Here is a 24652-nt window from a genome sequence, read left to right on the forward strand (position 1 = left end):
CCAGCTCAATCAGCCTGGCGAGTGGAAGTGCCAGATGGTGATCAGCTGTCGCAGTGAGTATCTTGGGGCAGATTACCGAGACCACTTCCAGCCTATGGACCGCAACCACCAAGCCTTTGCTGGATTGTTTCAAGAGGCTATGATTGTACCCTTCTCTGAGGATCAGATCGATGACTACATCAAGCAGTATGTCACAACAGTAGCAACCGTGGGCCCGGAGTGGGGTGTAGAAGACTATCAGCGCGCACTCAAAATGATCCCTAACCTACTAGAGCTTGTGAAGAATCCATTCTTACTGTCACTGTCGCTAGAGGTACTACCACGGATAATGGGCTCATGCCAAAGTATCTCTAAAATGGCAATCAAACGCATTACATTATATGACCAGTTTATTGAGCTATGGTTCGAACGAAGCAAAAAGCGACTAGGCGCGATTTTGAAGCCTGAAGATAGGAAGATGCTCCAAATATTATGTGAGGGGGAGTATACGCAAAATGGGATCAAGTATATGACAGAACTGGCTGTGGCAATCTACAAGCACCAAGATGGTAACCCAGTGGTGAGTTACTCTTCATCCAAGCACGGGGGTACATGGAAGGAGGAGTACTTTAGCAGAGAGAGCAAGAAGCGCCTTCTACGAGAAACATTGCCTCTGCGCCGTACAGGCGATCAGTATCGATTTGTCCACCGGTCTATTTTGGAATACTGTGTTGTGCGAGCGATTTTTGAGCCACAAGAAGCGGAGAGTATGAGCGCAAGCGACAGAGAGGGATCATTGACACTGAATTACCCCTGCCATAGTGTCAGCTCTGTGACCACCTTTGGAACTGAAGATAACAAAGTAGGTGAGCAGGAAGCAGAGTCGGCCAAGGCAGATAAGGCCTCACCTTTGGTGTGGAGAAGCTTTGTGAACGAGCCATCTATCCTTGAGTTCCTGAAGGAGCGTGTCGAAACCGAATCGAAGTTCAAGCAACAACTGCATAAATACGTTGAACTGTCGCAGAGCGATAAGAAATGGGCGATAGCAGCGGCGAACGCAATGTCTATCTTTGCCCGGACAGGAGAGCCGTCCGCCGAAGTAGGCTTGCGAGGCAGACAGACTCCAGAAGCCGACCTAAGTCGCGATGTATCTGATTGCGCTCAGCTACAAGAGGAAGATACGGAGGATAGCAGCCTTCGTTCCTGTTGGCCTCAGGAAACAAACCTTAGTGGGACAAAGATGGAAGGCGTACAGTATGGAGAACGAACTGCTCTCTGCAAAGAGGGGCAAATACACCGGGGATTATATTCTCCTGATGGCAAGGCCTTTGCTGCAGCTGTGCGTAATGATGATACCAAAGAGGACTATGTCAGCATCTACGATACATTGACATGGCAGGAGCGTGTGACTTTGGAAGTCAATGTCTTTGGAGACAGCTTTATCTTCTCTCCAGACAATCAACATATTGCTATATGGTATGACGATAGTACAGTTTCTGTAGTTGACATCACATCCGGCACAGTGGTTCATAGGCTAGAGAGCCATACAGACATTACTATCCATGCGGTATACTCGCCAAATGGTGATTATCTCGCCTCGGGCAACAGAGATGGATCAGTGCATGTGTGGAATGCCAGATCTGGCATGATCCAATACACATTAGAGGGTCACGATGGCGGAGTAACAAGCATAGCATATCCATTTGATGGGAAGCAAATCGCAACTGGAGGTGAAGACGAGACGGTACGACTATGGGATACCACAACAGGGGAGCTGGTGCTGATGCTCCAAGGCTGCGAATCCCCAGTTATGCAAATCATATATTCGCCTAACGGTCAAGAAATTATCACTCGTTATTTCGACTGCATTTTACTAGATGTATGGGATGTCAGGTCTGGTCAGAAGAAGTGGGTCTTGGAGCATGAAGATAGTGTCAGAGGTGTTCAGTATTCTCCTGATGGGGAATACGCCGCTTCTTTTTTCAGGAATATAGTATTCCAGTGGAATATGCAAACAGGGAAAGTCATTTACGCTCTTAGAGGCTCCAGTCCCTTCAGCATCATCGCTGACTTGAAATATTCACCAAAAGGGGAACAGATAGCTACCTGTGCTTGGGACAATACAGTGGGGCTGTGGGATGCTCGATCAGGACAACTGGTCCACACATTCTATGGCCACTCTTCTATGATATGGGGCGTGGCGTATTCGCCAAACAGTCGTCAAGTTGCATCATTCAGCAAGGATGGGACAATACGCTTGTGGGACATATGATCATCGTATTCTAGTTGTGATTCATGTGTTCAGGCACCCGAGTAAGACTTTTATCGGAAGAACAACTTTTAGCCTCATGCAGCAGCGACAATATAGTGCGTGTATGGGATAGTCGGATAGGACAGTGTATCCAAGTCTTACAGAACCGAGAAGAGAGCATCAAATATCTACATGGCGATCAGTTAATTGAAGGGCGCTGTGCTCTTTTCACTGTTTAATTACCCTGCCTCCTGATTTGTCTTGTTTTACTTTGGTTCTGAATCTGATTCTTTCCCTGTTTCTCATCCCTGACATTATTGAATATCCCGGACCTTTGCACCTCTATTCTAGGGACTAAAAAAAAAAAAAAAAAAAAGTAATCGATCGGCAAGTAGTGCAAACTAATCATGAACATGTACATGAACTCTTTTGCGATAAATAAATAACTAAAAAAAGACGCCTATTCTACTCATTCAGCGACAGATGAAAAAGGCGAAATGACGCGTTTTTTCATTTTTCATTTTTTTTTTGTTTCTGGATTATGATGAGTGAGCAGAGGAGGAAGATAACCCCTTACAGAAGACGACTACAGTATTACAGACTATTGAGATCTATACTATTTTTTTTTTTTTTTATCTCTTTAATAAGGTTTTAGTCAATGAAGCAGCTGAGAGAAAGTCTGGTCTCATTCATATTATGATGACAAGGAGAGAGAGAATATGGAGATGAAGGTATTTTTTTCTTTTATTTATCTTTCTCTATAGCAGAAAACAATGGTTTAAATAAATATACGAGTAATGGGGGTTTTTTTTTTATTTTCTTTTTTAAAGAAAAAAAAAAGAGAGGGAGAAAGAGAAAAAAAAAAAAAGATTTTTTTTTTTTTACACGCGCTTTCTACGGCTTGCTTCTGCGACTTCCTTCTTCAATGGTCCAGGACCGGCTCTCTTGGAGTTGCGATCACCAGGGAAGACAACATTCATCCTGTGGCCCTTGAAGTCATAAAGCTGAATGCCCTTCTCGGGCAATTTGCCGTTCTTGACGCCCTGGATGGTTACATCAGCGCAGCTGAGATGAAAAAAATAAAATAAAATAAAATAAAATTAATTAGAAACAGAAATTCATTGAACCAATAGGAATCAAAATAATTACTCCACACGCAAAAAAGAAAGGAAAAAGAAAAAGGAGGAGAGAGACTTACTTGTGGTAGAACTGAGGAATCAAGGCAGCAGTCCAGCTCCAGACGAACAAGCATTGACCGGGCTTGTTGCAGGAAGGAACGTTATCGGGGATTCTGACGGGCCATTCATAGACAGCATCGGGGCAGGTCTTGGAGTAGGTTGCAATGAGATGGTAGGTTCTGCCGTTGTTGTACGAGAGAGAGAACTCGCACAAGCCACCACCATGACGAGCCTGAGGGATTGACTTCTTGGGCAAGCGGCTGGCATCACGGATCGCTGAGGTCCAGAAACGGACAGGGACGAGTTGACCAGCCTTAAGAGCTGTTTTTGTTTAAAAATAAAAAAAGTGTTGTTTTTGGTAAGACATTTGCTAACCATTTGGGTAAATGGAATGTGATACAAAGAGCACAGCAAAAAAGAAGTTGTTTATGCGCCTTTTTTTTTTTTTTTTGTGTATTTTTGTAATTGTTTGTTTCCTTACGGGTAACAGGGCCCCTTGGGTATCCACCGCAAGGATACTTGAATCCACGGGAGCCGATGAACTCGTGAATTCTCCAATTGAAGTGCTTGGTGCCATATCCACCACGGGGAGGAGGATAGAGCAAGGCCATGTGGGCCTCTGCAGTGTTTTCAGGAAGGATGGAGGCCCCCAACAACAGAAGGGCTAGGCACAAGAGCCAAGATGTATGGAATGATGCGAATGCCGCCATTTGTTTATGTTGTTGCGGTATTATTGATGATGAATTGACTATGGTGATGGGTAGAGGGGGAAAGGTACGGGTTGTCGGATGTTGATGATGTTGATGAGGGATGTGTGAATGGGACCTTATTCAAAGTATGAAAGTGAGTGGTCGTTAGAAAGTCAAGGGAAAAAAGAAAAGAAAAAGAAAAAGAGACGCCGAGAAGGCAGGAATGGGTTGATGGATGAGATGAGTGAAGAAAAGAAAAGAGAAAAGAAAAAAAAAAAAAAAAAAAAAGAGAGAGAGATGTTTGTTCGGTCTAACGTTCTTTTATAGCATCAAGGTTTTTTTAAAAATGTTTATTCTATTTTATTTTATCTGCGAGATATTTTATTGGGGATGGATGGATGGGTTACACTGGAGACCTTACCTCATGTATGCATGCAAACAAATTAAACATGTTTTTATTTGAGCAAAAGAAAAAATTAAGGCCAAGAATAGACGGAGAAAAACCATTGGAATGAAAAAGAAAAAAGCAAAAAGGAGACAGTGGGGGGTCCAGGTCAAAAGTCAAAGTGTCCAGATGCTTGTCCCATACACAAGAAAGATGTAAATTAAATGGATGTAAACATATAAACATGTAAACATGGGATATTTTTACCATTACAATTAAGCAATTCTCGAACCATAAACGATTAAACAATTAAAATAAGCCAACAACGAATCGGCGTGAACGGTCAGAACGGGCGTCAATGGCGTGGAATAAAAAAAAAAAAAGAAAAAGACAGGGTCCAGACAAAAATATACATATATATATACAACATTGTAAATAACTTATCTGGTATGGTTCTGTATTATCAGCTACATGTTCAATCTCATCCTTCATCAAGCCAGTTGTACTCCACCCTTTTATTTTATTTTATTTTGCTCTCTCTATCTGTCTCTCTTCTATGCTAGAGATGATTGCAATATGTATGAATCAGAAAGATTGTTGGCTATGATTCCATTCCCCCTGATGACCGTAGCTGTCTACAAAATGAAAAAAATGATGATTGATTCCTTCATCATTCGACCATTTAACATCATCTTTGACCTCATGCTCTCTTTTTCAAAAAAAAAAAAAAAAAAAAAAATAGCTCATTACAGACATTGTAGCCTGTAAAAAAAAAAAAAAAAAAAAAAGAGCATGGTGTTCGTTGGTCTTTGTTTTTTCTAGATCTCCATTCTCAAGGTCATTTTATTCTTCTTCTTCTTTTTCATGATTAACCACGAGAGATGGAAGATGCTTTTGTTGAAAAATAATGAGCGGCTCCTTTCTGCTTGACACTGCCTTCGTTCAATTATCAATGTTCCATCCTAGAGGCTTTTTTTTTTGGGATGGATTATTTGTACTTTGGCACTAGTAGGCACTATTTTGATCGAAAAAAGGGGTGATGGATTCAAACTAAAAAAGGAACTTTGGAGGTCGCAGGCACAAGCTTCTTTTTTGTGTGACCCCATGCAAAGGAGCTGTAGAAGTCTTTGTGCACGTTAAACATGTCCATGTCAATGCCCAAGCCTAGTCTGTGTAATTATAACTATTTCGTGTACAGTGTCTATCTTTATCTTTTGCTTTAGTCTGATATCCATCATTTCTATATAACAAACAACACTTTTTTCCCTCTTTTTGTTTTATATATACAATATGCAACTAAAAAAAAAAAAAAAAAAAAAAAAAAAAAAAAACGGTAACCTATTACTTGCTAACCTACTAGCCTACTATGCTTCTCTAGAAGGAAAAAGAAAAGTGAGCAAAAAGATAAGAATGAAGGGGGATTGGGAAAAGGGGCAGAGGTGGAGAAATATAAATCGATGAACAACGTTTTGTTCTTGTCATCCAATGCAGGGTCAGACAAAATGACGAACGCGTTCACTCTCCAGCCTCAAGTCCTCCAATCTTCAGTTGTCAGACTTCTCCCCCCTTGTTCTTTATTTTAGCTTTTCTATGCTACTGAGGATGTCCTCCTTACAAGTTCAGCAGCCATTTTGTTTCTGTCTCGTAACACGTGTGTAGGGGGAATGTGTAGAGCTGTACATTGATGCGTTTTATTTTTACTCTTATTTTTCCGTATGCTGCTTGCTTTAATGAGTGATTTTATTTTTTTTAATCGGATAAAAGGAGTGATCCACGTGCCCACTGAAATGAATGGTCGATAACTATGGCATTGAAATATATAGCCTTTAGAGGTGATAAATCGTAGTCCATACATGACAACAACCATGATGTCTTCACAGATGGAAACAGAAAGAGATAAAGTCTCAGGAAACACAATGTTGCAGGCATTTTGCAACTTGCATTTAAGAAAAGAAAAAGAAGAAAGGGAAGTAACATGTAATTGAACAACCGTGAATGTTGCCAATATTGAGTTTACAATAGGTATTGGCAAAGCATGTGACACAAGAAGAGTGCCGCAGTCAGTAAATCATCCAGGGTCCTATTCGGATTAAAAAGCTGATCTTACAATGATGATCTACTGATAAGAGATAGCACTCCCTCCTGCTGCCAATACCAATACCAATACCAATGCCAATGCCAATGCCAATGCCAATGTCAATGTGGCTACCCACTGTGGTACATGTGGATTCTGTAAGAGAAAGAAGGGGCTCATCTCATCTCATCCTCCAGCCCGTTATGGCGTAAAAGGATCAAATGTGCTCTCATCTCCTGCCACGCGGCAATTCTTTCTTTTCGCCACCATTTTTTTTTCTTTTTTCTTTTTTCTTTTTTATTCAGCCCCGATTAACCAAAAAGTTCATGCGGGGAAAGAGTTGTTCATTTTACATTCAACAAAGCATTCTCTTCTCCATTCCTTCTTTCCTTTCCACATTTTTTTTTTTTTTTTTTTTTTTTTTTTAAAAAAAAAACAATTACGCGTACTACAATTGATTGTTCTTTTTTCACGATCACTTTTTTTTTTTTTTTGTATTCCAAAAGTCCCATGTACATGCGCAACCTTCCTTCTCTCTGAGCCCCTCTCTCGCACCCTCTGAGCCCTTTTCCTTTCCTTTTTCTTCTCCTCCATTCTTCCTTCCTTCCTGTGTGTGTATGCTGTGTTGCATTGTGCTGTGTTTGTCTATAGAAGTCAAATGTCACCTCATGTTCATACCAACTCTACTTCAACATTCAGCCCTCCTCCTACCCCAACTCCTTCTCCTGGACCCTTGAGTTGCCTCAACCAAATCTCTCCCCCATCTTCTCCTACCAACATGAACATGGCCTCTACGACCACAAATGCTACTGCCACTGCCACCGCTACTGCGACCATAGCCTCTTTAATGACTAGAGCTACAGGAACAGTCAAAAAACGTTCACGGCCTCAGGAAGAGTTTGCACAACAGGCGCGTAAAAAAGTCGCAGGGGAACTCATCACCTTTGAGTAAGTTTTTTTTTTTTTTACAAAAAAAAAAAAAAACATTAATGGGTGAATGGTAAATGTAAGGGGCGAGGAAATAGGGGGGAGGGCGCAGAATAGAGAATAATAGGGGAGCAGAGTTCTTTCCCAGCCCTTGAATGAACAGGGCAAGGGAAGAACAAGGCAAAGCATGACAGAACAACACTGAGCTGAGCTGGGCTGGACTGCGCTGGACTGCGCTGGTCTGGGCTGGGCTGAACTAGACTGAACCAAGTCTTGCCTTGAGCCTCACAGTTGAATTATAATTACCAATTCTCGTCTTTGGTCCAAGATTCTCTCATCAATTCATGAATGGCGATTGCAAAATTAAAAAAGGAAGGAAAGAAGCACTAACACTTTAAAATATTATCCATCTTTTTTTATTGTTTTCACTTTTACTAGTTTTCAGTCGCTTTCATTAAGCAATCCTGATGGATCGGCAATACAAAATAACATTCATGGTACGGGATCATATCTTCAGATATGTCCTCCAGTTCAACAACAAAGTCCTCAGATACAACCGCTACAGTCACAGCAGCAGCAACAGCAACAGCAACAGCAACAGCAGTTAGAAGATTATCGTAGAGTCAACTTCTTTCAGCAACAACAGCAGCAGCAGCAACAACAACAGCAACAGCAACAGCAGCAGCAGCGTGGTCGTGCTAAAAGCAGTCCAGCTGGACCCCTCTCAACAAGAGGTCAAGGATCTGTAATATCAGCGGCGTATCCATCTCAACAACATCAGCATCAGTCTCAGCATCAACATCATCATATAGATACCACAGTCATAAATCCGACCGGTGTTCCGTCTCCACCATTGTCATCGCCGAATTCTCCATCAATCCCTGTACCTCCGACCTCACTTGATACGATGATGATAATGATGATGGACGATAGTAAGCTTGATATGGCGAGTCAGGAGCAATCTCAAAGACAAAGAAATGGTAGCGATGATCCGATGACAGAGGTTGTAAGTGTACCGTCTCCACCATCTTCATTATCATCATCAGAGGTCAAAGTCCTAAATTTGAGACAGAGGAAATGGAACAGTGTCAGAAAAGAATGGCAGGAGTGGCACGAAGTCCAGGCGACCCATACTCCAGACTCTTCATCTATCACCGCACATTTGCAAGCATCGGCCTCTGATGGTAAGTCCATAAGCAGTGGTCGTAATAATATGGGAATGAACAACTGCATATGCACTGGCTAATGAAGAAGGATGTCTTTATTTTTATTTAAAGGCGTTCGAACCAAACTCACAACGGATCAGAGTATGTCTGAACAATGGACTGGCAAGGAACGCTCGTATGAAAGTCCACCAACGATGCCTTGTTTTTCGTCATCTGGAGGTAGTCTTGGTCGTCAACGATCATTCCATGGAGCGGAAGAAAAACCTAAACCGGATTCCCATGGAGATCAAACTACCGACTCACGAAGCTCATTTGGTGCTAGGGCAAGATCGTTCAGCGAGACCAATATTTATCCGTATCCTCAATTGCAGCATCAAACCCAAGGCGAGCAGCAACAGCAACAGCAACAAGAGCAACATAATCCGTACATTTTACCACAGCATTCACAGCCAACTTCCTCATATTATCAATCACTAATACATCAAAGAGTGGACCAAGCCTCTGGACAATCATCGAATGGGCACCAACAACAAACAGATCGCATGCGGCCTGGGCCATCAAGCAATATTCATCATCAACACGCTTTGATGGGTCTGTCTATGACATCTATGGACGGAACCATGAACATTCCTAGTGATCGTTTTTCGAGGCTGACATCCAATTCATCAGCCTCTGCATCTGTATCTGCATCGGGGTCAGCATCAGCATCGCCTGTGGCATCGTTATCGCCAGTGCATGCTGGTCCTCAGTCAATGTCGATGTTGTCATCGCCTTCGCCATCATCATCTTCTCAAGGCGTAAGAGCAGAAGAGACGGGCACGCCGTCATGGAATCAGCAACTGCCTAGGTCACAGAACTTATACCACGAGAGCTATAGCAACAGCGTGACGGTAAGAAATGGAAATTATGGACGAAGTAGTCCAGTAAACATGTATACGCATTACGGACAACAGCAACAGCAGCAACATCAATACTATGGCTATCATCATCAAAGCCACCAAGAAGATGTATCAATGGGAGAAGAAGCAAGTTTACGGTCCACGATGCCCTCGCGGTCATCATCCCCGGCGCCATGTTTATCAATGGCTCAGACAGTTACTCGACCTTTGAGCATTTCGTTTTCTCACCTCGCAGGAGCCAACATGCTCGGTAATCTGTCCGAGCATGACGATGATATGGAGCTCTGATTTTTTTTTTTATCATTATATTTGCTTTCTCATTCTTTGTATTGTACATAGGTAGCCTTTTTTTTTTTTTTTTTTTTTTTTTGTATGCTCCATGTAAACAGCTTTTCAATTGTCTCCCATCTTTGTAACACTAGACTTTTTATTTTTATTTCTTTATTTATTATATATTTACCTTACCCATCTCAACTAAATATATAACAAAGAGATATTCTTTCGTATACCATTGGTGTCTACATTTACATTAGTCAATGCTGACTGTGAGAACGTGAGAATTGGTGAATCAAATAGCGGCGTGAGTAAAGTTTAAAAAAAACTTTTTTTTGATAATGAAGCAGTATCGCTTACGACTTTTACTGCAGGATCTTGAAAGAAAGCTACCCCGGAACACGATCTACTTGAAAGACTGTATGACGTGAAAGGATTCGTGTCTGGGGCACTTTGTTTAGATGGTGTAGAAAATATTTCTAGAGGCGCAAAGGTCGAGGTTTGTGCATAACATCATTACTTCTCACCTTAAATATCTTTTGTTTACAGAGTTCATGCTGGAGTTCAGAGAAACTTTTTACAGAACGTTTGTATCATTGAAGGCCTGGTACTGAGGGAATAGCAGCCTGGCAAGTAAACCATATAGCTATCTTATTGTAGAAATGAGATAAATAACTAAATAACTAAAAACTGTGAAAGCATGGAAACCTCACTCTACTAGTCCGACATGTATACTCCTCTCATGGTGCTGATCAGTTACTATCAGATTTGATGTTTAAACCACTTAGGATGAAATGTGCATCTCCACACTTGTCGCATTCGCTACATTTGCTACAAATGAATTAATATCCCTTACTTTCTCCACTTTTAGGCCTTGCTCTGACCCTGTCCCTCTTTGAGGTCGTATCCAACACATTGCTTTCCACTTCTCCGGTCCTAGGTAGCGTAGATGTCGCTGTATTGGTCTCATAGCTTGCTTTTTTAGAAGTCGGGCACTGCACTGGGTCACCAACAGCTTCATGTTGTTCCAAAAGCTTTCTGTTAGCTTCACTCAACCCAGATACATCTCGAATGTTTACTTTGTGAGCGTTAAAAGGCTGTTGCTCCGTGCTCCACTTCAGTCGGATATGGCACTGGCCATACTCATCCTTAACAATCCGCCACATCCGGATAGAGCCACCTTCATATGCTGTTACTAGAAAGTGACCTTCTCCGGTAACATTCCATGCAAGGCTTGTAATACCTTTGTATATATTCGGGAGAACAGCCAAGCACTGGGCTAACTTTGCGTCCCATAGTTGTACAACTGTATATTCACCAAGTGAGGCGAAGTACTGGCCATCGCTAGAATAAGAAAAGCTTATACGTCCGGCATGTCCTTCAAGTATATGTAACACCACCCCTGATTCTGTATCCACCACGCTAATTGATCCACTATAAGCCCCAACAGCCACCAGCTGGCTGGATGGTGAGAATGCAATGAATCGTTGTTGACAATCGAAATTCGTTTCGGAACAAAGCTCGCCTGTTTCTGCATTCAGTAGCTGGAGGATATTGTCGTTCTGAATCAGTGCTATCTTCTGGCTGTCAGGCGAGTAAACCATTGAATGACTGCCCCTAAACTCATAAAGATAGTTCCCTGAATGCGCTACCCAGACTTTGACTATATCACCTTGACCGCGACAAGTAATCTGGCGACCACAAGGTGAGAATAATATATCCCACAAATCGCCCCCATACTGCAAAGTACACACGAGCTTTTCAGCTTGTGTGTCCCATACATCTACTTGTCCACTTTTATAGCCAATTGCAATTTGGTGGCCAACTGGTGAAATATCAAAGGCATTGATCTCATCGCTTTTGGCTTGTGATTCCAAGACAAGGGCAGGCTGGCCTGTTCCAGTATCCAGAAGGTGAACACGATGATCACTGTAGTCATAAAATGCAAGCAGCTGACCATCAGATGAATACTTGATGCCAAATGCTTTGTTTTTCAAGGCGCGAACACATTGTCCTGTTCGACTATCCCATACACGCACTGTACCGTCATCGTAACTGCATGTGGCCATGTACTTCCCATCCGGTGAAAGCCTTGGTGTGTCGATATCAGATATATGACCATAGGACACATGTCTAGATTGGCCTGATTGTGTGTCCCACAGTCGTATCGTTCCATCTTCGCTGAATGATGCAAGCTGATGGTTGTTTGGCGAATATGTCACATCACATATCATGTTAGGGTGAGCATAAAGTGCGTTTAGTTGTCCTGATCGAGCATCAAAAATGCGTACTCTATGGTAATAAGCTATAGCTATCTGTTCTCCATTTGGTGAATATTTCAAGCATTTGATGTAAGTGGTATGGCCTTTAAAAGTATAGATGACTTCTCTTGTTTGCATATTCCACTGATATGCTGCATCCATGGAAAACGTAGTGGCATATTTCCCATCAGGTGAATACTGAATACCCTTAACGGATTGTCCTTTATGCCACAAAGTCCACTTCTTCTGACCAGACCTAGCATCCCATACATCTAGTGACCTACTGTCGTCATAGCGAGTGATGATCTCCTGGCTGTTAGGTGAATATACAATTTGCAAGAGTTGAGATTCCATATCTTGGAGTATCAGAATGAGCTCTCCTGATACCGCATCCCATAGCCGCACTATCTTGTCTTCGCCTCCAGTTGCAATCTGCTTCCCATCTGGCGAATACACCACGCTTTTCACCGCACCAGTATGGCCCTCTAATGTGTATTTGATTGTGCCTGACTTGGTATCCCACAGATGTACTGGTCCATCCTTGCTTCCTGAGACGAGATGATTTCCATCAGGTGAGTATACTACACATTCGACAGTGCCTGCATGGCCTTCTAACTTATGAACTTCTACCCCTGATATTATATCAAACACATAAACCACACTGTCGCCTCTGTACCATATGGCAATGTGTCTACTGTCTGGGGAGTATGTAAAATTGATGGAGCGGCTTTCGTACTTATTGATCCCCAAAGTCATACACTTCTCCCATGTCAGAGTATCATATATGCTGACATGGCTCTTTTCGATGTCACGATTATACACAGCTGCAGCTAATGTCTTGCCATCAGGCGAGTATGACCCTTTCTCTGCATTCCCCTCTTCTTTCAGGAATGCCCATTCTCCAAACTGTACACCTGACATCTTTGCTCCACTCAGATCTGCCTTCTGAAGCCAACAGCCTCGAAGATCGACTTTTCTCAAGTCTGCTCCTTGTAGTTGAGCACTATCAAATATACCATGGCTAAGGTCGGCTCCTGGGATCTGGATACCTCGCAAGTCTGCTTCGCTGAACGACTCTCTTGCTCGGACCAGTATCGTCATTGCATTTGCTGCTGCTATCCGCCATCTCTTGTCGCTCTTCGATAGCTCAACATACTCATACAGCTGCTGCTTGAACTTTGGTTCAATCTCAACACGCTCTTTCAGGAACTCAAGGATCGATGGCTCATCCACAAAGCTTCTCCACACCAAAGGTGATGTCTCATCTGCTTTTGTTGAGTCAAGTTCATCCCCATATGCTTTAATCCCTTCCACTTCAAAGCTGAATACAGAGCTGACACTCTGTCGGCGACATTTCAGTGCTGTTGCTGCTACTGTATCACCTGCAGCCGTATTCATCTCTTTCCGTGGTTCGAACATCGCTCGTACCACACAGTACTCCAGAATAGACCGATGCACAAACCGATACTGATTGCCTGTACGGCTCAGAGGTGATGCTTCTCGAAGGAGGTGTTTCTTGCTTCCTCGGCTAAAGTACTCTCTCTTCCATGCTTCTTTGCGCTTGCATGGGTACTCCACCACTGGGTTGCCATCTTGATGCTCGTAGATTGCTACTGCCAGTTCTGTCAAGTACCTAATCCCATTCTTTGCGAACCCTTCCTCACACAGTATCTGGAGCATCTCTCTATCTGTGCTATCTGTTGTCGATATCTCACTTAGTCGCTTCTTGCCTCGTTCGATCCACGACTCAATGAACTGATCATACAGTGTGATGCGCTTGACCTGTGTTGTGGAGATGCCTTGATGTGGGTCTATCATTCGTGGCAGCACTTGTAGTGCCATCGATAGTATGAATGGGTTCTTTACAAGCTCTTGTAGACTAGGGACCATCTTGAGTGCACACTGATAGTCCTCCACACTCCACAATATGCCTATACTTGCGACATACTGTTTGATGTACTCATCGATCTGCCTCCCAGAGAATGGTACAATCACAGCTTCTTGGAACAATCCAGCATCTGCTTGGTGGTTGCGGTCCATAGGCTGGAAGCGACTTCGATAGTCTACTCCAAGATACTCACTGCGACAGCTGATCACCATCTGACACATCCATTCGCCAGCATGGTTGAGGTTGTTGGTAACATACAGGTTCTTGGTCTGCATGGTCTCATCATATCCATCACACACCAAGATCAATGACCGACTCCTCTTCAGTTCCTTGATCTGCTCACTCGTGAAGTCATACATCCGCAATTGCTTTGCAACCATATCTTTTGTTGGGTCATCGATGGCTGGCAGGTTAATGAACAGTGGGATGCGGCCATGGTTCTTTTGATACGCTTCCCACAGAGTGGACTCTAGATTGCGGTTGAATGTCGACTTGCCTGCTCCTGAATCACCTTGGATGAGCAGCACTTTCTGCTCGCTCTTCAAGAACTCGTTCACTTTGTCCATCAATAGGAACGATTCGTCATCACTAGCTTGAGGATTCGCTTTGGCATATTGGTCAATGTAGAAGAACCTGTCGCCTCTTGTCTCCATCCGCTGTTGCTTGAGTAAACGTATGCTCTTCTCCACATCAGGCTTATTCTGTGCACGATCGAGCAGTGATGGAGATGCAGGTGAAGGCAAGGTGGCAGTGAAAAGATGCTGTGTTGTTGGCTCATTGATATCTCTATCCGCAGCAAGGTCATGGAGGAGTGTCTCTGCAGCTACAGAGGAATACATGTGGAACATAGTGTACTATGCTTATTAGTATCGCTGCTTTTTGCAACTGAACCAACGACCTAATATTGAGGTAGCATGACTACTCACCTTGCAGGCCATCCTTCGTCGACAAGGCCAGCCTCTTGAGGATAAATATAATCCATTACTTGATCTCAGGATGGTGACCCCAATCATTGTCATTCTTGTATATCTCTCCAAGGAGAGCGACTGCATCTTCTCGAATTTCAAGGGTCGACTCTGTGTTGGCTGCAAGCTGTCCTAAGCGCTGACATAGACCCCATTGGAACTCTAGCCTTTGTCGACAAGGTGACTTATACACAAGGGCCTTGAACTTGACGATCTCGCCTGTCTGGAGGAATGCATCAATTCCACGGAGTGCAGGATACCATGCACTCTTGTGACTAAAGCTGAGTCCTTCTTCCATACACTGCTTGAATGTAACCCCACTCTCATACAGTGAAACTGCGTTGTTGTACATACTCAAACTCTTGTCAATAGCTCTTGTCACAGATGGAAGCTGCTTTTGAATGTTGGTTAGCTCGTCCATAAAGACATTTAGATCCAGGTCTTTGATTGCACTCACTACTCCAAACACTCCTCGAGCCACTGCTGATGTACGCCGAAGCATAGCTTGCATTAGCGTCTCATCATTTGGGATATATAGCAAAGCTTGAGAAGCATAGGCTGCATGGTATGCCAGGTGAGGATCAGAGCTCTCTTGTAGTTCTTTCAAGTAGGCTGCTAGTGGTTCATGGAGTTGTTCTCGCTTCAGACCCTTGACTTGGTTGTCGACCATGGCATCCAGCACATGTGAGACTGTCACACACAGTTGATAGATGTGACTGCCACACTGTGAATGCGTGCTTTGTAAGCGAGAACTGAGGATATTGAGGATGTTGACCAGATCATCAGAATCGAGGTATCCAGGAGAAGCATGCTGCATCAGCTGAGCCAGTCCTTCGAGCAAATGAGTATCCAGCATGATATTCTGACTGATTCTGTTGATCAAGGCCATGAGCACTGCCCTGTATTGATCATAGTCAAGGACTGGAGCCAGCATCACAACCTCAGCAACAGCAGGCCCATTCTTGACACTCTCCTGGATGAAGATTGCAATGACATCTGAAGCCAGGTTGTAAAGTCGGAGTTGCTCATCTTGATCATTCGATATGGCTAGGAACCACTGTTGCTCCTGGTCTGTGAGAGCAGTCAGTGATCGATGTGCGGTGTGAAGCAGACTAAGGCAGTAGACAAGCTGATGGGTACTATCCAGATGAGCACCTAGGTCAGGCAGACTGTACTTGTGCACCACTGGAGGGACATCGTGGTCAAATATTTCTTTTGAGGAAGTTGGAGGCTTATGGGTTGTAGAGGCCTCTGGTGCTTTGATAACATTGTCCGCTCCATTGGTATGGGCATTGGTACTTTGTTGAGCACTTTTGTTACTGTTGCTATTGACGCTGTTGTCACTTTGAGTACCATTGCTGTTGCTGCTTTCATTATTGTTACAATCGTGATCATCTTTGCTTATGTTGGCAGGTTGGTGAAGCGTATGAGAACTGTCTGAAGCTAGATTGGCTTGTCGTACATGACCCCATTCGGCTGCGTACTTGTGGCCTCTTTTCGAATGATCTGGATGACCAAGATTGTCGAATAGCTCACCGATATCATTCAGAGCAGCACCGATTGTTTTACACAATGTTTTATCTGTTGAGGCTGAGAGAAGAGACTTTCGTTCAGACCGGTGTATTCGAGAAAGAGCACTCTCAGCATCCAAACAGATCTCCAAAGCGAGCACAGGGTCGTTTGTCTTGTGTGCATGTTCCAAGTAGATGGTAGCAAGGTCTAAGGCTTTTTGAGGTAGGAGCTGACTCCGTTTGGGCATGCTTTGCATCCATCTCATTTCTTCTTCTTTTCTTTCCCAGCCAGAAGTCGGTTAAAGCAATAGTGATTTGTTAGATTGATGACGTTTCATTAGCAAAGCAACCAACCAACTAGTTAATCGTAGTGAAGGAAGCCTTACAATGAAGGACTTGAGAACATGAATGGTGTATAAGATAGTCTACAATACGACGGAGAAGTCGAGTAATATAAAAGGGAGAGGGGAGAATGGGAAAGAACAGTGAAAGGAGAAAAAAAAAAAAAGAGAGCAGTTCGACACCTCAACGATGGGGAACAAGGTGGCGAAGGCGGTTAAAATAAATAAAGAAATAAATATACACAATGGTATAATATTTCTTTGAAGCGACATCTTTACGAACACCATGGCTTTTTTTGCATACAAGTGTCTGTTTTCATGCATTTTGGAGAAAAAGAATAAACAAGACGCATGAAAGATCTATAGTATTTGCGGTCACCCTGCCCCGACACCATGTGAAAAAAAAAAAAAAAAAAAAAAAACTATGAAATATCACACTCCTTTTCCATACACCCATCCTTGCCAGAAAACTCATCCTCACATAGGAATATAAAATAAAGAAACACATCACACACGCACATTCATTTATCTACACCACCATATCTTTAGCATCCACTACCACCAAGACAACCAGGGCTTCCAAGGCCACACTTCAAGCCACCAGACGCTGATTAGTCTATGAACACATTGGAAACGTCTTTCCTTTGGTATGCTTCTTTGTGTCACATCACATTAAACTGGGTTTTAGATTATTGGCGTACAATTGAACTCTTTATTCCTTTCCCAAGAACAATTGACATTAGACATTAGACATTAGACATTAATTAAACATTTTGTAATTTACATTCTGCTCTCATTCTGCTCCCCTATTCGCTATTTTCCATTCATGTTTAATCCTCTTTCCTTTGCAAGGAGTCTGTTCCTTGCGTGTCTCAGTACTGGGTTGGTCCTCCTATTATCATCATCTTCTTTTTCTTCTTCCTCCTCAATCTATTTCGTCTCTGCTCAATCCCAGAATTGCCACAGTTGTATCAAACGTACAGTCCCTCTTGTCGACAACTGTTCTGCTCTGACGCCCGCTCAATATCAAACCCTGGACAAGTTAATCCATGGAGCCAAAGTTCATGAGAACATTGGTGTCTACCATCGTGAGGATCCCAAAGGGTTTGACTGCTTGGTCGCTTTGATGTGGGATATCGTTCATTACAAGGCAAAGCTCTGGGGTGCTTGTCTAGACCCCAAAACTGCTTGTCCCTGGGGAGAAATGATGCATTATTTCACAATCATCCCTAAAATCGCGTCCATCTATGGTGCTCAGAACCCACCTGTAGGTTTTCTTTTCTTTTTTTTTTTTTCTTTTTTTTTTTTTTTTCCTTTTTCAAAAAGCGCTTCCGGAATAAAGGGGTGAGGAGAGGAGGGGAATGATTTTCTCGTTAACGCTTTTTCTCTCTCTCTTTTTTCTTTTTCTTTCTTTCCTGGCTTTTAATCTGTATAGGCTCCCATCTTGGTCGATGCACCCAAGTAAAAAAAAAAAAAAAAAAAATCTTCTTGCAGACCAATTCCTAATTCAACCAATTCTTTTCTTTTCCTTACTCTGAAAAGTCATCAATCACTCTAATAAACAAATAATGTTAGACATCCATTTAAACAGACAGACAACCAGATATTTTTCTCATTATTATTGTTTATTGCTCCTTAGTTGAATGTTATATACAAGATCACTTCTTTACTTTAGATGAGGACATTCTTTTGGAGGCGTGTCTCAGCACCGAGAGGCTCGTCAACGGTTGCGTGGAGGCCACTTCCTGTCTGTTGCTGAGCATTGGGTACGGCATCGGACTCTAAATCATTCATTAGGAAATAGGAAAGAAGAAGGAAAGAATTAAAAAGGGGAAAATAGAAAAAAAGTCATTTGTCGATTAAGATAATGTAAAAAAAAAAAAAAAAAAAAAAAAAGAAAAGCTTTCCCTTTTTTTTTTCTTCCTCGGCCACTCTATCAGGTTTCTTTATTATTATTATTTTTTTACTCACCCTGAAGGATATGGTGGTTCACCAACTCTGAGACTGGAGGACGGTGTTCCAACTTGTGGTTAAGGGTGTTCTCAAGTTGAGCCTTCTTGAGTTCCTCCGCCTGTTGTTGGAGTGCTGGCGCAACCTTGGGATCTAATTTGGAAAAATAAAGAAAAGAAAAAAAAAAAAGCATTTGTCAGTCCTCGCATCCTATTCAATTATATTCTTCCCACGCACACATGCATTATAGCTTCATTGCTAATGCTGTTATTATCACCTTTAAGGATGTTCCTCTCAACAAGTTCCTCAGGCGCGGGACGTTCTTTCAAGAACTTGTCGAGTCCTTCTGCAGCCTTGACATGTTCAGCATGTGCAGTAGCGGGATCGATATTCTCAGCTGTCGATGATGAATGGAAAGAATGAATAATAAAATAAAAGAAAAAAGAAAATAGAAATTAGTTTTCGTTTTCGATTCCCTCCTGTTTTTCCTAAAGTCCTTCATTTGCTTGCCCAGATGAGAACATACACATGGTTATAGTTGTTTCAATGGTTGGAAATAGCTGAATGGAAAGAGGATTGGGAAAGAAAGTAGTAAGAATTGGTCAAAACTAAGCTAAGAATGTGGGGAATTTACACCATTTTATATTTTTAAGCTTCTTGTGATGATGACATGACGTCTTTTGCATGACTTTGTTGTGCTGTGTGTCGTGTACATGTACAGCAAATTTTTTTTTTTTACAAACAAATCGTCATTTCATCCACCCCTCATCTCAACCATGTCCATGTCAAGCACATGCAGCAAATGTATAAATAAACAACATGCAGCCCCCTTCATCAAATGCTTTTTTGTTTTTTGTTTTTTTTAACTCTTTTTATTTCTTGAAAACAATTTATTTGTAATCTGGATATTTTATAATGAGCAGATCCAATTAGAAAGTGCTCCAGGACCAGTCGTGTGGGACACTTGGCATTGGCATCACTGTCGGATCTAACATAAAGTAAAAACAAGTTTTTAGACACTCGGCTTCTGTTCTTTTTGGAGACTATAAATAGCTATGAGAATAATAATAGTAGTAAGAAATAACAATATGTCACCCGGAGCATTTTTGTTTACCTGTCGATGGTCGTCTTTTGATGGGGATTGTCCTTGATGAAGGGCTTTTCCTCCTGACAATATCTAGTGATTTTTTTTTTTAAAAAAAAAGAAGAAGAAAGGAGAATGGAAAACAAAAAAAGTGTTAAAAAAAAAAAAAAAAAAAGTGCTGTGCTTTCAAAATGACGCGACGGCTTAAATATTAGTCAAGTGCGTATACAAGATGAAAAATATAAACATGGATTGTATGTGTTTTTACCATCTCGTCCAATGGCTTCCCGTGTGGATTGTCCACCCAAGAATCCATCTGGGATACGTCCTATATTCGGCCTTTGAGTCGCTGCTGAAATAATGGGTGATAACGAGATCTTTGGCGCAGAAAAGGGATCTGTAGAATTGGCACTACTATTGCCTCCACTATTTGCGCTATGGTATACACTGTTGTAACTAGAACTACTGTTGTTGTTGTTGCTGTTGCTGTTATTGTTGGAATTGCCGTAGCTATTATTGAAGATATAGTCGCTATTGCTGCTGGTCGGGGTTTTTCCTTGCCAACGTTCAAACTGTTCAAAACATCCGACACATGCTCGACTCTTCCTTCCTTCTATCGGGTTGAAATCCAATGCTTGATCGAGCGGAACTTCTTTTGAACAATGTGTGCTGCAAAAGATGTCTCCACATCTGTTACATTAAATTAGAAAATAAAAATAAAAATAAAAATTAGAAATTAGAAATAAGAAATAAGAATTAAGAATTAAGAATTAAAAATAAATAAAGAGAAACATTTAAATGTCTTTCTTTCCCACGGACTAATTTGTCATGTTGGCATCATTTGTTCATTTGTATGACAAAGAAAAAAAAAAAAAAAATCGAAAAAAAGTAAATTCCATACTTTCTACAGTGGTGTCGTCGGTCAAAGAGTCCGAATTCAACTCGGCATCCTGGCCAAGTGCAAACATTCGTGCTACTATCGGGCTACAAGAGAGGAAAAAAAGAAAAGAAATAAAATAAATAAACTGCGTATCTCTTTGAGTAAAAAAATAAAAAAAGAAAAGTTTCGAATAGAGGAGACGCTATTATTTTCTTACCTTCCAGTGTGCACGGCTAGGTCCAGTTATGCCTAAGGAGGCATTGCTTCTCAACGAATCATTATCTCGATCAAACCGATCACCGCTGATATAGCTCTGGCTATGACTATGACTTTGACTTTGACTTTGATTATAGCCGCTACTGTTGCTGTTACTGCTGCTGTTATAAGACATCAGCGGCGCAGAGGCTATGCGTCGACGTGTTGAACTCCAAACTCCGCTAATGTCACTCATCAATTTGGACCCTCTTGCTCCATCTCCTCCTTTGTTACCACTGCCGGCACTGCTGGTATTGCTATTATTACTACTAATATTACTATAGTTATGATGACTGTTGTTATGATGATTGGTAGGCGAGGAATCTACAGAGGCCGAGGGATATCTGGCCCTTCGTTGTTGCTGAAGTTGTTGTCGTGGCTGTGATTGGGGTTGGGGTAGCGGTGGTAGATGTTGTTGTTGCTCCAACACCCGCATTTGATACTCTCGTTGCTGTTTCTCGAAAACTGCTTGACGGTATTGTGGTGGGAGTTGTGAATACTTTTGGTCGATATCTTGTATCGTAGGGGGTCTTGCTGTGTGCTGTTGAAGGTGTGCCATTGGGTGAAGACTTTTTTTTACAATCGATAAAGGGTATTGTGTTGTTTGAGAAAAAGGAAACAAAAGAGAGGTAAAGCAAAGTTGGATGAATACAAATGAATGGATTAAATGAATGAACGAGCGAATGAACGAATGAAGCTGAACAGAAAGTTCCAACAAATTTTACTCCACACATATACCCGAAGAGCCTTTTTTTCCCTCCAAAATTGAAGTGCATTTTCCCTCAAAAGGGAAATGTGTGATTGTCCTGTCTGATGTCTTTGCAAAATAAAGACATTAGAAAACATTAGTCCACCACAACCCATTCACTTTATTAAAAGTATATATATATATAAAAGTAGTAAAAGCCAATGCAATGGCATCAAAGGAGATTAGAGAATGAATCACTTTTTGTTGCTCCTTCAGATTTGTGGCACCAGTCTTGACATCTGATTCTCCTTCTCATCCAGCAGAGCAATAGTTGGCACACGGTTCAGGAACCTTGAGAAAGTACGGGTCAGTCATAATTATGGCAAGATGAAAGCTGACTTTGTTCCCCTCTTCTCCTTCTCTCTGCCACATGTAAATAGACAGCTGGAAAAGTGTAGCTGCTTTGGCCACCAAGGAGGAGGGAGATAAAAAAAAAGGAATATGCAAAGTAAAAAAAAAAAAAAAAAATCTTGATGGTTTACACAAAGAAAATATTGCGCCCCCATCTTTTTTTTTTTTGACTGCCTTCGCCGCCTTGTTCCCCATCATTGAAGAGTCGAACCACTCCCATTTTTTTTTCTTTTCCTTCCACTATTCTTTCAGCACATCATCCATTCTTCCATCTCCCTTTTATATTGCTCGACTTCTCTGTCGTATTATAGACTATCTTATACACATTCACGTTCTCAAGTTCTCCACTGTAAGGCTTCCTCCGCCGTCATTAACTTGTTGGTCGCTTTGCTGATGAAACATCACCAATCTAACGAACCGCTATTGCCTTTATCAATTACAGGCTGTGAAAGAAAAAAACAAAGAAAAATGGGATGGATGCAAAGCATGCCCAAACGAGGACAACTCCCGCCTCAAAAAGCCTTGGACCTTGCTACCATCTACTTGGAACATGCACACAAGACAAACGACCCTGTACTCACTTTAGAGATCTGCTTGGATGCTGAGAGTGTTCTTTCTCGAATACACCGGTCTGATCGAAAGTCTCTTCTCTCAGCCTCAACAGATAAAACATTGTGTAAGGCAATCAGTGCTGCTCTGAATGATATCGGTGAGCTATTCGACAATCTTGGTCATCCAGATCATTCGAAAAGAGGCCACAAGTACGCAGCCGAATGGGGTCATGTACGACAGGTCAATCCAACTTCAGATAGTTCAGGCACACTTCATCAAGCCACCAACACAAGCAAAGATGGCTACAGTGATAGCAATAATGAATATGGTGACAACAACAACAACAGCAGCAATAGTAACAGCAATAATAACCAGTGTAACAACAGGGACAATAACAGCGACAACAAAAGTTCTCAACAGGATACCGGCACCTATACCAATGGAGTGGACGATACTATCAAGGCACCAGAGGCCTCTACAACCCACAATCCTCCAACTTCCTCAAAAGACATATTTGACCATGATATACCTCCAGTGGTGCACAAGTACAGTCTGCCTGATCTAGGTGCTCATCTGGATGGTACCCATCAACTCGTCTACTGCCTTAGTCTGCTTCATACTGCACATCAATCACTGACTGCTCTCACAGTCCAGGAGCAACAGTGGTTCTTAGTCACATCGAATGATCAAGATGAGCAACTCCGACTTTACAACCTGGCTTCAGATGTCATTGCAATCTTCATCCAGGAGAGTGTCAAGAATGGGCCTGCTGTTGCTGAGGTTGTGATGCTGGCTCCAGTCCTTGACTATGATCAATACAGGGCAGTGCTCATGGCCTTGATCAACAGAATCAGTCAGAATATCATGCTGGATACTCATTTGCTCGAAGGACTGGCTCAGCTGATGCAGCATACTTCTCCTGGATACCTCGATTCTGATGATCTGGTCAACATCCTCAATATCCTCAGTTCTCGCTTACAAAGCACGCATTCACAGTGTGGCAGTCACATCTATCAACTGTGTGTGACAGTCTCACATGTGCTGGATGCCATGGTCGACAACCAAGTCAAGGGTCTGAAGCGAGAACAACTCCATGAACCACTAGCAGCCTACTTGAAAGAACTACAAGAGAGCTCTGATCCTCACCTGGTATACCATGCAGCCTATGCTTCTCAAGCTTTGCTATATATCCCAAATGATGAGACACCAATGCAAGCTATGCTTCGGCGTACATCAGCAGTGGCTCGAGGAGTGTTTGGAGTAGTGAGTGCAATCAAAGACCTGGATCTAAATGCCTTTATGGACGAGCTAACCAACATTCAAAAGCAGCTTCCATCTGTGACAAGAGCTATTGACAAGAGTTTGAGTATGTACAACAACGCAGTTTCACTGTATGAGAGTGGGGTTACATTCAAACAGTCTATAGAAGAGGGGTTCAGCTTTAGTCACAAGAGTGCATGGTACCCTGCACTCCGTGGAGTTGATGTATTTCTTCATTCAGGCGAGATCACCAAGGTCAAGACCCTTGTGTATAAGTCACCTTGTCGACAAAGGCTAGAGTTCCAATGGGGTCTATGTCAGCGCTTAGGACAGCTTGCAGCCAACACAGAGTCAACCCTTGAAATTCGAGAAGATGCAGTCGCTCTCCTTGGAGAGATATACAAGAATGACAATGATTGGGGTCACCATCCTGAGATCAAGCAATGGATTATATTTATCCTCAAGAGACTGGCCTTGTCGACGAAGGATGGCCTGCAAGGTGAGTAGTCATGCTACCTCAATATTAGGTCGTTGGTTCGGTAACAAGAAGCAGCGATACTAATAAGCATAGTACATTATGTTCCACATGTATTCCTCTGTAGCTGCAGAGACACTCCTCCATGACCTTGCTGCGGATAGAGATATCAATGAGTCAACAACACAGTATCTTTTCACTGCCACCTTGCCTTCACCTGCATCTCCATCACTGCTCGATCGTGCACAGAATAAGCCTGATGTGGAGAAGAGCATACGTTTACTCAAGCAACAGCGGATGGAGACAAGAG

At 42.3% G+C, this 24652-nt stretch overlaps 5 protein-coding genes across 5 annotated transcripts; 2 read left to right on the forward strand and 3 right to left on the reverse strand.

Moving 5' to 3' along the window:
- Positions 1-3073: 3073 nt before the first annotated feature.
- On the reverse strand, positions 3074-4369 carry BCR41DRAFT_345264 (hypothetical protein). Its single transcript, XM_022022684.1, has 3 exons — positions 3890-4369; positions 3429-3729; positions 3074-3295 (listed from the first exon to the last, which is right to left on the reverse strand). The coding sequence occupies exons 1-3, from the start codon at positions 4116-4118 to the stop codon at positions 3112-3114; spliced, it is 714 nt and encodes a 237-aa protein (XP_021886112.1). The 5' UTR covers positions 4119-4369; the 3' UTR covers positions 3074-3111.
- Positions 4370-7065: 2696 nt separating this feature from the next.
- BCR41DRAFT_418506 (hypothetical protein) lies at positions 7066-9888 on the forward strand. Its single transcript, XM_022029631.1, has 3 exons — positions 7066-7504; positions 7922-8667; positions 8761-9888. Exons 1-3 carry the CDS (start codon positions 7215-7217, stop codon positions 9834-9836), a joined length of 2112 nt encoding a protein of 703 aa, XP_021886113.1. The 5' UTR covers positions 7066-7214; the 3' UTR covers positions 9837-9888.
- A 7621-nt stretch (positions 9889-17509) lies between these two features.
- Positions 17510-18269, forward strand: BCR41DRAFT_345273 (hypothetical protein). Its single transcript, XM_022022685.1, has 2 exons — positions 17510-18054; positions 18223-18269. The coding sequence occupies exons 1-2, from the start codon at positions 17614-17616 to the stop codon at positions 18250-18252; spliced, it is 471 nt and encodes a 156-aa protein (XP_021886114.1). The 5' UTR covers positions 17510-17613; the 3' UTR covers positions 18253-18269.
- Positions 18270-18357: 88 nt separating this feature from the next.
- On the reverse strand, positions 18358-19339 carry BCR41DRAFT_345274 (hypothetical protein). The gene is made up of 4 exons (XM_022022686.1): positions 19264-19339; positions 19015-19134; positions 18759-18890; positions 18358-18568 (listed from the first exon to the last, which is right to left on the reverse strand). Exons 1-4 carry the CDS (start codon positions 19265-19267, stop codon positions 18459-18461), a joined length of 366 nt encoding a protein of 121 aa, XP_021886115.1. The 5' UTR covers positions 19268-19339; the 3' UTR covers positions 18358-18458.
- A 266-nt stretch (positions 19340-19605) lies between these two features.
- BCR41DRAFT_73848 (hypothetical protein) lies at positions 19606-21244 on the reverse strand. The gene is made up of 5 exons (XM_022031004.1): positions 20919-21244; positions 20723-20805; positions 20090-20511; positions 19852-19914; positions 19606-19725 (listed from the first exon to the last, which is right to left on the reverse strand). Exons 1-5 carry the CDS (start codon positions 21150-21152, stop codon positions 19667-19669), a joined length of 861 nt encoding a protein of 286 aa, XP_021886116.1. The 5' UTR covers positions 21153-21244; the 3' UTR covers positions 19606-19666.
- Positions 21245-24652: the final 3408 nt, after the last annotated feature.

The sequence above is a fragment of the Lobosporangium transversale genome (genome assembly GCF_002105155.1).
Source record: "Lobosporangium transversale strain NRRL 3116 chromosome Unknown BCR41scaffold_2, whole genome shotgun sequence".
Classification (NCBI taxonomy): Eukaryota; Fungi; Mortierellomycota; class Mortierellomycetes; order Mortierellales; family Mortierellaceae; genus Lobosporangium; species Lobosporangium transversale.